Below are 14,443 nucleotides of genomic sequence, written 5' to 3' on the forward strand. Positions count from 1 at the left end.
AAACCTGTGTTTACTGAGTGGATAAATGCTCTAAAAACTGCCTGATAAAACAGTCAGTCAAGTGGAGACACCGGTTGCTGAAGGCCCCTGTGTGTAAAAGGGTTCTTTAAAGGATCTTTAGAGGGTTTAAAGAAAGACAGTGTGATGTTAGCGAGATAAAGTAACTCAAAGTAAATAGCTGTTGGGTTTTATACACGAGTAATAAACATCCAATCGCCCATCCATCCAGGGATAATTATGTGTCTCGCTTCGCTGGTATGAGAATGATATGAAATAAAGTGGAATGTCAGAAAACAAGGACTGACGCTAATTTATTAGCAATATGGTCTCTTCTCAGTAGATGCCACCAAATCCCTCATGCCTCACACCACAGGCGATCATTCTAGGATATGGTTTTGGTGTGTTTAGCACATGCAACTATGCTCAAATTGGGCAGGATACAGTAAGCCGAAAATCCTTTGTCCCTCTTCACAGATATTCTGATACAGCTGATTTCTGATGTCTATGTATTTTCACCATAAAAGACAATTGTACATACAAATATAGACACAAACATATTTTTTTAATGCAGTTTTATACCATATAATGTGCAATTAGTGCTTCAAACAGGCAGTTTAATTTTGTTAACAAGAGTGAGATCAAATGTGCTTTGTGAGTTGTGTTGCTGTAATAATGATCATCAGTAGGCTGACCGACATTTCACCTGAACAGGATTGCAGTAGTAACTGCTGGGAAACATCAAATTACTTAATACTTTTTTTTTTTTTTTTTTTAGGAATCAAGTGACATATGTGTTGGTTTCAACTATTTTGTTGCTTGTGTTTGCATTGGTCAACACGTGCGTGTTCGAACACTGAGTGCAGTCACCTCCGATTTCCTTGTCATTTCTGTTGCTCCTGTTTGGCGCAGGCACAGGCGCTGTGATGTGAGAGGTGAGGCATTGTTTTACAAGATTGTAAACATATAGAGACTGCAGGTGAAGAACTCAGTGAAGCAGGAACAGACGTCCTGCTCTCTTTCACGCTGATACTTCAGCACAGGTCATTTTTGCCAATGGTTCAAGTGAGAGGTCACAGACGGCCTATCTGAAGAGGACCTCATGCTTTCAACATTTCAAATGCTCTTGGCTTTTGGATCACAATTTTGTAAAGAAGCAGTTGTACATATTTAGCGTCAGAGTGGAACGCAGGTGCCTTGGCAGAGGCGGTCAAGCATAACATGTCGGCTTGTACAGTAATGTTTAAATTATTTAAACCAAATGGAAAAAGATACTTTGCTCATTATAATTAGGTAACATAGATCTGACATTATAAGAATTGTGATAAAATACCTTTATCGTTAGCCAATAATCTATAATATTTAGACAAACTAGGGTTGTCAGAAAATGTTGTCAGTGATGTTTAGGAAACACTGCACCCCCTCCTACCTTTAAGGAAATGGGGGTTCATAAAAAAAAAGCACAGAGAAGTCCCATAAGTAAGAGTGACTGACACAAAAAGTGCAGCAAAAACAGGTTTTCCATGGACACATTGAATTTATTTACTATGGTACACAGTAACAGCACCACAGAAACCTCGCATGTCTGCCAACCCATTCATATTCATGTTCAGACACCAGTTTGTCCTCCTGCAGAAGTTTAGTTTTACTGCAACTGATATCAGACAGGGTGTAAAATAGCTCTGGAGCTCAGGTACACACCCAGGCCTTCTGTTTCAATTCATTTTGTTGCCTTCACTTTCTCGACAAGTCTATTTGCGTTTGTGGAAGGGTAGTTAAACACAAGTTAAACACACACACACATTAAAAAAAAAAAAAAACTTTTGTAACTTATGTGTTGCAATGTTATTGGCTGCAGTTGAAGCTTCGATCCTATCAGAGGCCAATCCTGAGCGTCATTGTGCCTTCAACACTGCTGAGCGCTGTCAATATTGACAAACCAATCATGAGCTGATCATGGAGAATTTATTACAACGTGTCACAACTCTAAATCAAAGGTTGTGACATTTGTAAAATGACCCAGTGCAATGGTTTGCTCTCTCTTACCCCACACCGTTTATGGGAAATCAGAGGGCCCCACCTAGCAATCCTACTTTATGTAGTACAAACAGAAAATTGTTTCAATTCAATTGCAAAAAATTGAAACGCAACACGTCAACAATGACGTGATGGCCCATTTCATCTTAATATTATTCATTTGTATTTGGGAAGAGTGGATACCAAACACTGACATTTTAAAAGTGGACTTCCCTTCCTGTACCGAGTTCTTGCAATATCACATTGTTTGCACAAGAGTCAGAGATGACCATTGAGATATTTTTTTGTTTGTTTGTTTGTTTTTCCCATAAAGCAACAGGCATTATGCGTAATATGTGTTTGTGTGTGTGTTTGCAGGCGCTGGTTAGCGCTCGCATTGTTCTCCTCCAAAGTTAAACAAGTCCAAAACACTTAACACAATAAATAGGAAGTACTAAAACCATCCCATTCAACCTTTAGCAGCTGACGTAGATTCCACGAAGATACGCTCGCGGGGCAGTGTCTCTGTACGTCAACAATACAGTAAAAACCGACCATTCGTTAAAGTAGAATGTTGCACGATTCGTGTAATTGTATTGTGGTTCTCAATGGCTTGAATCCAATTATGATTTGAAAGTGTCCCCATTCCTTGTCTGTTTTCAACTAGTTCTGAAAATCAATCACACCTTAATATTAGTGCAACGTAGGGAATAGCTATGTTCGAAAGGAAATGTTTGTTGAACTGAAGATTTTCCAGATTACATCCTTTTGATGTGTCTTCATTAGCGAACTGAATGCTTGATAAAAAAAAAAAAATAATAACATATACAGTCTATTTATCAAAGCCTTTTTGAAGAAGTACAATATGTCTTGCGTTACTCATTTGCATTTCGCTGGCAGAACATCTTAACCACTTAGCTGAGCACTGTACAGCTGCGTTTGATTCAAGGGCACCGCAATGAAGCTCTCTAAGACTTACATTGACACAGGAACACTGCCACCTAGTGGTTAAATTGCTTCTTAACAAGGACTGTACACTAACAAACGTACTAATTAAAACGTAGTCGTACAATTCCATCAAAGAAACCCAGTATTTCGTTAATAAAACTTGGAAAAGTAGGATTTATTCATTGTTGTTTTTCAAAAATTTATAAAATGCTAATGTTCCATATGAAAATATGTAAAAGTATTTCATACAGATGGATTTCATTAGAAGTACATTCAATTTCTTGAATAAAAATATCCAGACAACACTACAATGCATTTATGCATTTGAACCCACATATGGTATGGTCATAATTGGAAAGTGTATTTAACTTCCTTAGTGCATCTTTCTCTCTCTCTCTCTCAGAATATATGTGTACTCATATTATATATAGTTCTTTTTTTTTTATAACATCTTTTTACCCCACTTTTGTGGAAAATGCAGCGATTTTATTAGTAAGCAGCACAGCACATTCCACTGTGGAGCATTGGGCACTATGAGAGACAATAAAACCAACATTCACTCATAGTCTGCTGATGATGAGATTGCTTCTGCAGCTGCATCCCAATTCAAAAGTTTAACCAATCTGTAGATTCCTGAGGTCAAGTGCAGCTAGAACTTTTTTTTTTCTCAAACAGAAGATTTGTCACATCTTCTGAGTTGGCCTTCACCGCCCTTAAGAGCGTTTGCTTGGTTGCCCGCCGTTGTTGTCAGAGCGCAGGGTTGCAGAGCAGGAGGATGTCTCTTAGCTGTTAGTTTTGCTTGCGATGAGCTTTTTCATTAGTAAACAATAAATCCCTCAGCTTGACTAAGCATGTGTAGCAAGTCCTTTCAGTGGTGTCATTGAAAATGTAAATGACGAAGTGGCTCACCGAAAAACCAACAAAAAGAACAAAGGTGGCAAATGATCAGGAGGCGTGCATGCATAATGTAATGTAAAGCAAGGTAAAAGAAAAACAGATTAATTGAACCTTCAAGGGAAAGGAAGGCAGTTGGAGCCTTAGTCTATAAAGAAAATCACAAAAATATGCACTGCCAGTATGCATGGAAAAGAAATAAGGACCGTGGACCAAGCTCTCTTAAACATTTGGACATTCTGCATCCGAGACACACTTGGGTCGCACGCAGGGTTTTTCAGTGGCGGTAGACCCATAGATAAGAGCAGAGATGAGCGCTTGGATTCATGTCCGGGCAAGGCTACGGGGACAACAGGTTTCCATTTGTTTTGTCTGGTCACTTGGTGATGGCAGGACAGTGAAGTGCTGGGAGCACGTCAGTTGCTCTTGAGCGTGTCGATGCATGCCTGCAGTAGAGCAACATTGTTCTGCCAAGACAAGGAGAAAAGCTGGTGAGGATCAGTAGGCCGCGCATTCAGTAAACAACAACAAACTAACACGCAAAAGCTAGTTTTTGTGGTGTCGACAGGTTTTAGTTTGTTTGAGCATATAGTTAAGGGGGAGGGGAACCCAACCTGATTGTGGCAAACCGCTACTTTTATATGAGAAAGAGGCTTAGGCACGTAAAAACAAGGTCTCTGTCATGGGGTTGTTACTCCTTCCTTCTTGAAACCACAGAAAACCTAAAAGTATTAGCAAGCGAACACCACATGCCCGAGACCATTTTTCCTGTTTGACAAACTAGAAACAAGTACTGCAATTAATTCATGTAGATAAGTGCACATACTTGCAGGCGTTTAGCCAATGGGGAATATTTTAAAGTGTGCAGGATGGGTGCATGCAGAAACAGCTGCCACTCACCTTTGCGTGTTTTATCTCAAGCTCGGTCATCTCTATGAGGTTCTTCCTGAAGGCCACAACTCGCCTGCCTTTGAAAATGGTGAGCTCTGTTTGGGGTGACAAAGTCCAGTTCAAAATGCCTGGCTCGTTGGAAGATTTGGCAAGCTATCGGACAAGTCTATGTTCTTAATATGCCAACACACAAACCTTTCTTCCCAGACTCGGAGAGCTTGTCAAATTTCTGCAGGCACTGCTGCTGGTGCTCCTCGGCCTGTGGGATGTCCTTGCTCTTGAGTCGAGCCTTATCCAAAGCCTTGTTAGAATTCTCGTAGTCTGCTAATGCCCGGGCCCGTCTGTAGAGGAGGTCCTGGGCAAACCAAACAAACAAAAATTGGAAAGAATGTCTTGGTAGCACACTGAAGAAAAGCACAGCTGCCTTTCAGATCTTGCATGTGATTTTTTATTTTGCCTTTACTTGAAGACATTGGCTCAGATTTATTTTTCAAAGATAACGGAATTTTGTGCAATTTGTGCATAGGCAGCATTCAGAGTATTTGAAAGATTTAGTAAACTTGTACATCATACTAAAATAACAAATCACACACTACTCATGAGATTTTTGTACTCTTAGGGGCAGCACAAAGATTCAAAGTTATTTGACTCTTTCTGTGCTGGTGTTTATGCTCAACCAATTTTTTTTTTTGCCAAAACAAAACAAGACAATCTTCCTTCCATGACCCACAACTTTTTTATTTTAATTTATATGTAAGGGATGGAAGCAGGAAAAAAATAAATCTCACCTTTGCAGCCTGAATGTCTCTCATGTAATACCGCAGCAGCTCCGTGAGCTTCAACTCTTGGTCAGATGCAACTCTTCCTTCCACTTTCTGCAGGGAACACAAACACTGGCGGGCTAGCACAATCTATTTACAAAGCAAGACAAATATTGACAAAGGTGTCTCGGTTCGCTGCAGGGTGAAGTTCTACGTACCCTCAATTTCTCGAACAGGTCCGACAGCTTCTCGAGGTGCCTGAAGAAGGCCGTCGAGGAAAGAACAGATAAAACTTAATCAAATTCACAAAAGAAAAAAAAGAAAAAAAAGAAGCAATTTCATTGTCACTGTTTGAAATGTCACGGATTTGTGTTGTATGGTTGAGAAGGAGGAGGGGGGGGGGGGTCACCTTTAACATTAATATGTTTTGATATAAATCAACTCACTTTTTATTTGCTGTACTATCATCTGATGAAAGGCTGTTCAGTGTGGCTGACAACAGAATATAATCATCTGCAATATCTGTGAAAACACAAGCAAGCTGTTAAAAACCGTCAACTGATTAACGTCCCGCCAATAGTTTTTTGTAGGTCCCATATTACAGTAAATTTACTTTCATAAAGTTTACAATGATATACACCTCTATTCTCTCAATGAACTCCTGGAAATGGGAAATCTCACTGCCTTACTTCTTCAGCAGGTTCCATTTTCATTTTTAAGAGATTCATGTTAAAATACAAATTGCTCTGTTCTGTGATACTTCTCACAGGTAAGTGGCAACCTCTCAACTACGCTTTGTTCCACTGACTGTGACCACCTGAGAGCCTCTGGCTCTGACTTTACTTTTGTCCCCTTTCAAACATGTGGAAGGTCCAGAAAAGCCTCAGTTTTAGCAGTGAGCTGCATGATTTTTGCTGGAGGCAAATCCTGTGAAGATGCATTGAAAAAAACACTACAGATTTGACAGTTGCTACTATGGAACCTTTGAGACGATGAGATCCAACTCATACTTTTGTGCGCGCGGGTCATTTTTTCAGCTTTTCCTGTTGAGTCTTTTATCTTGCTGTAATAGTCGAGCAAAAACGTCTTCTCCTGCTCAAAAAACTCGTCAACTTCCTGCATGGGAAACACACACAGTCGGAAATCAAATGAGGAAGTGTGCATGACGCTGACAGGAACAACGTCACGCATGAAGATCATCCAGCAAGCCCACCTTAATTCCAGCGAGAATGACCTCGTCAGCTGTCTTCACCATGTTCTTGAAGAACCCACCAAACATTTCTTTAGCATTTTTTCTTCTTACGCTGAGCTGAAAGGGAAGAACAAAAAAAGGAATACTATGGCATTTATGAAACATTCTTTATGTGTATTTGGGTTTTGGAAACATATGTTTCAACAAAAGAATGAAAGACAAATGTTTTGGACAGTTGTGTCATAACAAAGTAGACTATAATGTAGCCTTTGTCTTTTACTGCAACGCCAGTGCACAAAGCATTTAACTCTTAGTTCTTTGGTTAGCAAACACAGATAAGCAAAACTGCTGAGCACAGCAGGATGCAAACCATGTGTCACATGCCACCAGTAAACCTAACTTCCTTACTTTCAAACTGACAACTGGGAGGAGGAAGTCAGCGTTATGTGAAACTCACATCCTGGTCGTACTCCAAGAAAATCTGGAAGTTTCTGTCTTTGCTCAAAACGGGGTGGGAAGACAATCTCTGCAGAAAGACTTCGTGCACTTGGACAGTTTTCTTGAACACAGCCAGGTATTCTCTACAAAGCAAAGAAAAATCAATGAAAGCTTTCATGCTGAGTTTAATAATAACAAAAATAACGAATGAAACACAATTAACACTGTCCTGTTCTAGTGTTGAACTCACGCCTCTAGTTCTTGCTTCATTTTAGTGTACTCATCCTTGGTCATAGTGGCTTCACCTTCCCCCAGTTTGTGCATTTTCTCTCTTGGGCTCTCGAAGTCAGGTTTGGGGGGCGCAGGAGGAATCTGTGAGCAGAAAAAAAGCATTAGTTTACATTGTATTATTTTCACCCCCAAAAAATTCCGCAGGCACAAAGGCAAATAGTGGTGTGTAACTGGAGCCGTTGTCTGCAAGAATCCAACTCACTATTAGTCCAGCATAGTCCTCAGTCTCAACTAGAGTGTCATGCAGCCAAATGAAGTCTTCATGCTGCCTGGGAACGGAGAACTCTGGCTTCTGGAAAGAGCTAAGTGTGGTCTGGGAAGAGACTCGATTTTGTCAACACACAGAATAAACAAACGCACTTGGAGAATATCAGACAATGTATCGCAGCTTGGTTGCGCTTACCTTCGTATGGACGGTGAACTTCACTTTATCTCGCTCACAGAGTGCATCGGGAATGTCAATGAGAAGAGACGAATCGTTGTTTAGATCCACAGACACAGATCGCAGCTGAGAGGGCGAGAGAAAGAAAAGAAGCAAGGTCATTGAAAAAAGAAAAAATGTAGCACATATTCAAGGTCTATGGTGCCTTCCCCAATGGAACAGTGCATACAGTGCACACGTGCAAAACTTTCATAAATGTTTCAGGGAATAGGTCTGGAATTACACCAGTCAAGTCTGCTGCTAAAAAATAAATAAAACTAAAGTCTGCTGGGAAAATAATTTTCATACCCTCATGGTGATGTCATACGGGGACTAGATGAAGTAAACATGGAACTGAATGTTAGCTCTTGCACGGAAAAATAACACACACATGTATGCATGCAAGTACACACACTACGGAAATAATGTTGTTATCGTCTTTTCTGGCTGTAGACTCAACTTTTACCGACCAAATTTAAGAAACAAACAGAAGAGTATTTACCAGCACCGCATTCTAAGTCCTGTAATTAAACCTCAGAAAGGACACACAAACAAATAACTCTTTAACTCTACATTCCCGTGAGCATTTTTATTATTATTATTATTATTATTATTATTATTATTATTATTATTATTATTATTAGTGTTATTATTATTTTTATTTTATTTTATTTTTTAAGTAAATATGTAAATATACAATCAGTCCGTGCTCAACTGGTCTGGAATACACAAAAACCGAGATTAAATACGTAAATATGTTATAGTCGTGCCACTAAAGCTAAACTGCATTGGTTAGATGCTGTCAAAACGCCATGGATAAAACTGGTCCAGAATATTACGTGGTAGGAGCTCGGGCTATTTCCCTTCCGCAGCAAAAGTGGTGTGACACATTTAAAACAATTAGTTGTAAGGGTCTGGCTACTTCTGTCACGAATGCTTTATCAAATCAAATAAGCGAGTATTAGCTAGATGCTAGCAACGTTGCACCGAAGAACAACCTTAGCAAACGGCAAGTCGAACATTTCCCAATGTTGGCGTGAGCACAAATTGAAGTTAAATTTACCTTTTCCTTGTTGCTGTCGTCCATGGTGGTTGTCATGATTGCACTAAAATGTCAGGAATTGTGGACTTTACAGGCCAAAAACCTGAATAACAAAAAACTATATGCAGGAAACTCAACCTCCGCTGAATGGTTGGCCGCCTGACGAGCTGTCAAATTGTGTGTGTTTTTTTGTCGCCCCAATCCAGAAGATTATATCCCGCCTGAAAGCGATTTTCACTGGGCGCTGTCGATTTTTACCGATGTTACGATTGGCTATGAACTAAATCAATCATGCCACTTTTATCAAACTAGTTAACATCGCTTTTGCTTGTTTTTATTAATGCGTGCCTTATTTTAAGCGAAATTATTCGTTGTTGTGTGCATACAGGAAAAAAAATAAACTAGAAAGAAAAAAAAAGTCCGAGACACCCCACTGCCTTACGGACTGATTTAGGTGAAACACTCGACACTCTGGGTAGTGTAGTTTTTGTGTTTCATCAACACCGGAAGTGTGTGCGCCGAAAATACGTGTCGGCAACAAACAGCGGTCGGTTTGAGCAGTTATATGAGGGACATGCCCGGGCAAGTACATAATTCGATCAAAAAAAGAGTTAAGCAAACGTTTTTTCGTGCGTTTTACAAACGTTAATACATCGAACGTTTAAGTTGCTCGGCAGCTAAAACTCTGACTGTAGGAGGGGTTTTGTCAAAATAAAAGAGAACAAAACTGCCAGAATGTTCTCCTTTCAACGACTTGCGTTGACTGGTGGCATCATAGTCCCTCAATGCGCCTCCCTCTCTATGAACTTTTCTGTATGCCACTGCCTACTTTCCCGAAAGAGACACAGCCCGTACAGCTCCGTAGACACTGGACGCTACTCTTCACTTGTGAAGTCCATCATGTCAGTGAGGGTCAGCTCCCAAACTCCTGAGACCCTGAAGGATGAGGACGAGCACATTTACGGACCTGTTGTGAAGGCTCAGACGTCATCCCCAGGACCAAAAGAGAAACTACCAAAAACACTCCATCCATTTTTACTGGACAAGGAGACTGTAGAACCAGATGATTTGGAATTGGGACCACCTGCCCGGATACTACTAAACCGAGGTCAAGGCAGGTCGTCTGTACCAAGTGTGACCCGCATTCTACAGCAGACACTTTCCCCAGATCAGCTCTTTTACCTTGAGAGATGGAGAAAGAAGATGATCGCAGAGCTTGGAGAGGAAGGCTTCGCACGGTATAGCCAGAGTAAGTTCCTGCCCACAATGTTTCTTTTTGTGTTCTGCTTTCTGTGACCTACATGCTATGTTTGTGATTGTTTTCTCCAATCAGATTTGTTCAAGCAAGGGAAGCGTTTCCATTCAGTTTTGGAGGACATTCTGTCATCTGGTTCTACATGGGAAAGTATGAGCCCTGAAGAGAAAGAAACACATCTACCTGAGGTTCAGGGATACATGGAGAGCGTCTCCCACATACTGAAGGACATTCGAGCAGTGAGAGCTATCGAGAGCACTGTGCACCACGACAAGCTGAACTATCTGGGCATTGCTGACTGTGTTGCTCGTTACAGGTGAATATCCGAAGGTGTCCCTGATGATAAACTGCATGGGATTCATTTTTGTGATGTCATGAATCGCCCTGTTTCTATTCACAGAGGTGTCTTATGTGTTATCGATTGGAAGACTTCAGAGAAGCCCAAACCATTGCTGAGCAACACGTACGACAACCCTATTCAGATAGCCGCCTACGCTGGGGCTTTGAACAATGATCCCAAATATAAATACCAGGTTAGATGCGTGGTGATAATGATCTCTTGATTTTCATATTGTCCTACAGCATTTTTTTGTCACTGTTTTTTCCAGTTTAAAATCTTTCTTATCTTAAGTTTTGTCATATTTCTTGCTATTTATCTCACAATACAATACACTTTGTTGCCTTTACAGGTAGAGAATGGACTAATTGTGGTAGTGTACAAAGACGGCTCACCTGCCCATGCTCATTGTCTGAACTCAGACCTGATGTCAGACTACTGGAAAAGATGGTTGGTCCGCCTTGAAGAGTTTAATGAAAAGAGGTAATGTGAAAGGTTCTTTCATTTCTTTCAAATTTCATATATAATATATGTATATGATATATAATAACATGTTTTCCTCACATTAATGAGGTTAAATACCTGGTTGTTATATAATCTAAATGACTAGTTTATTAGATGCGTTCAATGCTTGACCAGAAAAAAAACAACCTAAAATTGAATTGTGTCTTATTTTGTTATTTGTATTTTTAATTCAGGTCCACAAATGCATCAAGGACATCTTAAGAAAATATATGGCGCGTAATCTATGGAGATGCCCACGAAGGACTGACTACTTATCCTAAACTTAAAATTTCTTTTCTGCAGTTGTTGTTTTTTTGTTTTTTTTTAAATCTAAAAATGTCCAAAATTATATTTTTTCAAACTTGTGTTATATTTATTTTCATTTGATGTCAACCTTTTCTGTATTTATGAACACTACCCATTTGGCTCCGTCTATCACGGTAGAACTATTGAGACACACAACGTTTACCAGAATCAATCAAGAACATTGGTGTTGCCTCTGATTTCAGCGTGTAACAGGTAGAATACATAGGATCATATTTTAAAGCATCGTCACTGGCTCCTTTTTTGATTGGACAGTCTGTTTCAAAAGGCAGTGTGCACCGAGCTGACAGATGATGCCTGGAACAAGGGGAATCTTCTACAAAACCTTGTAGTTAACACTGACAAACTGTTAGAACTTTTTTCAGTGGGTAGTTTGGACGTGACCTCCAATATCATGTGAAACACCACAAGTCGGTTGCTGGTTATTATTTTTATTATGACATGGAATTGGTTGTTGCCAGTCTGTTGTACAACTATCTTTGACTTAACAAATTATTTTCTACTGTGTGAAGAGCTGTATTAAAAATCATTTCATCCTAACACGATTGTCATTTGAATGGGATGAGAGATCCACTGATATGGATTAAATTTCCTCCTTATTAAGTCTTTCATTTAACTAATAACGCAATTGTCGATTTGTTAATATTTGTTGTTCTTTTTCCTGTATTATAACTGTTACAGTTTGTTTACATTTTACATTAAACATAATATAAACGGTAATGATATTTGTTTCGGTAATGTTATGGTGAAAACAGGAGTGTCATGTCTACATTATCATGTTAGAATTAATTATTGATATTACTAACGTCAAACCACGCTGCCTCATATGAAGGATCATTAATGAAACCCATTTTTTTAAACAGCCTGTAGGACACCTCATTGTCGACCTCTATGTAGCAGTACACTGGATAGCCCTTAGCACAGATTTTTTTGACCATTGAACTAATCAGGACTTTGGCATAGCCTTTCCCTCTGTGCTCAGGCAGAGTGTACAGCAACCCCATGGCACAGTAATCGTACATCAGAATCCAGGCCACTGGTTGGCCCTGCTTGTCTGTGATGCAGCTCGAAGGGAAGTTCTTGATCCAGTTATCGATGCTGCGGTAGCCTCCCGCGTTCCCGCCGAACTTCCAGGTGTTGTTTACCAAGTCAACATGGGATGAACTAAGAGATGATATCTTCATTTCATTCTCGCTGAAAGAGAGGAATATACCGTGAAAAATTGTGTCTGACCAATATTTCTTTCCAAGTATAATGACTGAACTGGAAACTAGAACTGGAAATGTATATTGTATCTACGCATTAATCTTTTGACCATACCTATCTACTGTTAATGTGGGCAGATGAGTGCTGTCCGGCAAATGCATGAGATGTACCAATACATTTTGTTGGATGTTAACTTTTTTTTTGGAGCACACTTCTTTTAACATGGGGCCATAGGCAGTGTCAATCCCTGCAGAAAATATATGTAAAACACACTTTCACTTCAATTAAAGGTCATAGAGGAAACATTCAAGTCAATGTCAAAACAGGATAATCATCAAAAAATGAATATTCCACAAGGCAGGATTGTACATACAATTCACTTCAATCTAAACCTTATTATTCTATTCCACACAAATGTAAAGATCCCATTGTAATGTGGCCAATGAATCTTCAAAAGAAAAGTGGAGCTGTATTAGACAGCGTATTTAAATTCTCAAACCCAAATTCTTGCAAATTTCATTTGACAAGCTCAAAAGCCTGTTCTGAGTATGACATGATCAATTAGCCTCCTTTGACTGTCACTTAACTGGCTTTGTGGCTGATAAATGTTGTTTTTTTTATAGACAGGTGCCATTGTAAAAGGAATGTGAGAATGTGAGGATTATCAAGATGGGTATACAGCATTTCCACAACCTTCGTTCTGAAATTCATACATCATCCATAACCTTAATATTAAAAAAAGAAAATTATACGGGCCAACTCCTTCTTGAAAATCAACCTCACGGTGCTTGAAGATATAACAAAAATGTCTTCAAGCTTTATGTGTAAAAAGTTGCAAAACAAAACACATGCACCAATAATGTTTCTCTGCACTGCTCATAACTCACCTGCAATGATGTAGGGGGAACTCCAGTCTACTGCACTGTCTCCCTCTAAGAATTTCTTCAAAGCCTTTTCATCAGCACTAAAGAAGGACATCATTTGGAATGGAGGTTGGTTCTAATATCGACACAAAATAAGTCAATTTGTGTGACCACGCGCTTTAATGGTGAACTCAGTAGATGGCCCAAAAACTTAACCCTTTGCTCACCTCTGGGTTGGGTCTGCAAACAATTGCCTTAAAATCAGGCCACGAATCTACAACTACCTCCCATTTGCATGGTTTGTTCCGGTTAAGGCCATGAAGGTAGCCATATACCTAAAGATATAAATGACAGAGCCACATGTGGATTAAACAACGAAAGAAACAGCGTTTACTTGCAGTATAGACACCAGGGAATCATTTTCTACTCAATGTTTACCTTGAAAGCTTTCGGTAGGTGCTGTAGCAAAGCTGCTTCAGCGGCCAGCAGCTCGTCCTTCTTTAGGATCTTCATGATTCAGTGCGTCAAATTTTCACCGTACAGTTCACTGGTGCAGTTTGTGTAAACTTTGTTCCAATATGGTGTCCTAAACAGCCTTTCATAATCATTAACAGACAGTTGTACGTCATGTTCCCTACGAAAGTGTATCAGGGCCACAAGAAAATTACAGGAAAGAGATTTTATTCATAAAGTTTCCATTTAGAAATTAGAGTGGAACTTTTGAGAGTAAAGTTTAAATGTTGAGAAGAACAAAGTTTAAATTTTGTGAATACATTTGAAATGTCGAGATCTAAGTCAAAATTGTGTGGTTCAAGACTGACTGGTAGACTCTGTGTACCATCCATGTGACGTATTTTGTTTTCACCAGAGTAGCTTCCTGTTTACTGTGGGTAACGTTAGTCCACCACCACCTGCAGTTAGCTTCCAGGGGTCACAATCATCCAGTCTACTCTACAGTTCCAGTGCTAATGCTACATCCCTTGGAGGAAGTTTTCCGCCTTTATGCAAAACGAAACAACTGCAAATGGACAGGTGCAAGGGTATCGACGGTTACATCTGCTAG

At 39.7% G+C, this 14,443-nt stretch overlaps 3 protein-coding genes across 3 annotated transcripts; 1 reads left to right on the forward strand and 2 right to left on the reverse strand.

Annotated features, from left to right (window-relative positions):
- Nucleotides 1-3,106: 3,106 nt before the first annotated feature.
- Nucleotides 3,107-9,204, reverse strand: snx5 (sorting nexin 5). The gene is made up of 13 exons (XM_076018891.1): nt 8,913-9,204; nt 7,832-7,936; nt 7,631-7,741; nt 7,388-7,509; nt 7,157-7,280; nt 6,721-6,816; nt 6,518-6,623; nt 5,954-6,029; nt 5,726-5,765; nt 5,535-5,621; nt 4,942-5,101; nt 4,756-4,841; nt 3,107-4,322 (listed from the first exon to the last, which is right to left on the reverse strand). The coding sequence occupies exons 1-13, from the start codon at nt 8,946-8,948 to the stop codon at nt 4,272-4,274; spliced, it is 1,200 nt and encodes a 399-aa protein (XP_075875006.1). The 5' UTR covers nt 8,949-9,204; the 3' UTR covers nt 3,107-4,271.
- A 198-nt stretch (nt 9,205-9,402) lies between these two features.
- On the forward strand, nt 9,403-11,851 carry mgme1 (mitochondrial genome maintenance exonuclease 1). The gene is made up of 5 exons (XM_076018892.1): nt 9,403-10,140; nt 10,225-10,462; nt 10,547-10,679; nt 10,836-10,966; nt 11,182-11,851. The coding sequence occupies exons 1-5, from the start codon at nt 9,627-9,629 to the stop codon at nt 11,207-11,209; spliced, it is 1,044 nt and encodes a 347-aa protein (XP_075875007.1). The 5' UTR covers nt 9,403-9,626; the 3' UTR covers nt 11,210-11,851.
- LOC142883745 (glycine N-acyltransferase-like protein 3) lies at nt 11,291-13,961 on the reverse strand. The gene is made up of 5 exons (XM_076018893.1): nt 13,819-13,961; nt 13,608-13,715; nt 13,405-13,516; nt 12,632-12,764; nt 11,291-12,505 (listed from the first exon to the last, which is right to left on the reverse strand). The coding sequence occupies exons 1-5, from the start codon at nt 13,891-13,893 to the stop codon at nt 12,097-12,099; spliced, it is 837 nt and encodes a 278-aa protein (XP_075875008.1). The 5' UTR covers nt 13,894-13,961; the 3' UTR covers nt 11,291-12,096.
- Between the last annotated feature and the right edge of the window lie 482 nt (nt 13,962-14,443).

Source organism: Nelusetta ayraudi, unplaced genomic scaffold, assembly GCF_046127955.1.
Source record: "Nelusetta ayraudi isolate G7.1 ecotype Tasmania unplaced genomic scaffold, CSIRO-AGI_Nayr_v1 ptg000008l, whole genome shotgun sequence".
In the NCBI taxonomy this organism is placed as follows: Eukaryota; Metazoa; Chordata; class Actinopteri; order Tetraodontiformes; family Monacanthidae; genus Nelusetta; species Nelusetta ayraudi.

What these genes read in the sequence shown, in the direction of transcription:
- snx5 (XM_076018891.1), bottom strand. Translation starts at nt 8,948, where the DNA reads ATGACAACCACCATGGACGACAGCAACAAGGAAAAG. An exon ending in ACGACAGCAACAAGGAAAAG is followed by an intron (nt 7,937 to 8,912) that starts GTAAATTTAACT and finishes TCGCCCTCTCAG; the next exon opens with CTGCGATCTGTGTCTGTGGA. An exon ending in AGGACTATGCTGGACTAATA is followed by an intron (nt 7,510 to 7,630) that starts GTGAGTTGGATT and finishes TTCTGCTCACAG; the next exon opens with ATTCCTCCTGCGCCCCCCAA.
- mgme1 (XM_076018892.1), top strand. Translation starts at nt 9,627, where the DNA reads ATGTTCTCCTTTCAACGACTTGCGTTGACTGGTGGCATCATAGTCCCT. An exon ending in CTTCGCACGGTATAGCCAGA is followed by an intron (nt 10,141 to 10,224) that starts GTAAGTTCCTGC and finishes TTCTCCAATCAG; the next exon opens with ATTTGTTCAAGCAAGGGAAG. An exon ending in ATCCCAAATATAAATACCAG is followed by an intron (nt 10,680 to 10,835) that starts GTTAGATGCGTG and finishes TTGCCTTTACAG; the next exon opens with GTAGAGAATGGACTAATTGT.
- LOC142883745 (XM_076018893.1), bottom strand. Translation starts at nt 13,893, where the DNA reads ATGAAGATCCTAAAGAAGGACGAGCTGCTGGCCGCTGAAGCAGCTTTG. An exon ending in ACCTACCGAAAGCTTTCAAG is followed by an intron (nt 13,716 to 13,818) that starts GTAAACATTGAG and finishes TTATATCTTTAG; the next exon opens with GTATATGGCTACCTTCATGG. An exon ending in TTCCCCCTACATCATTGCAG is followed by an intron (nt 12,765 to 13,404) that starts GTGAGTTATGAG and finishes TATTTTCTGCAG; the next exon opens with GGATTGACACTGCCTATGGC.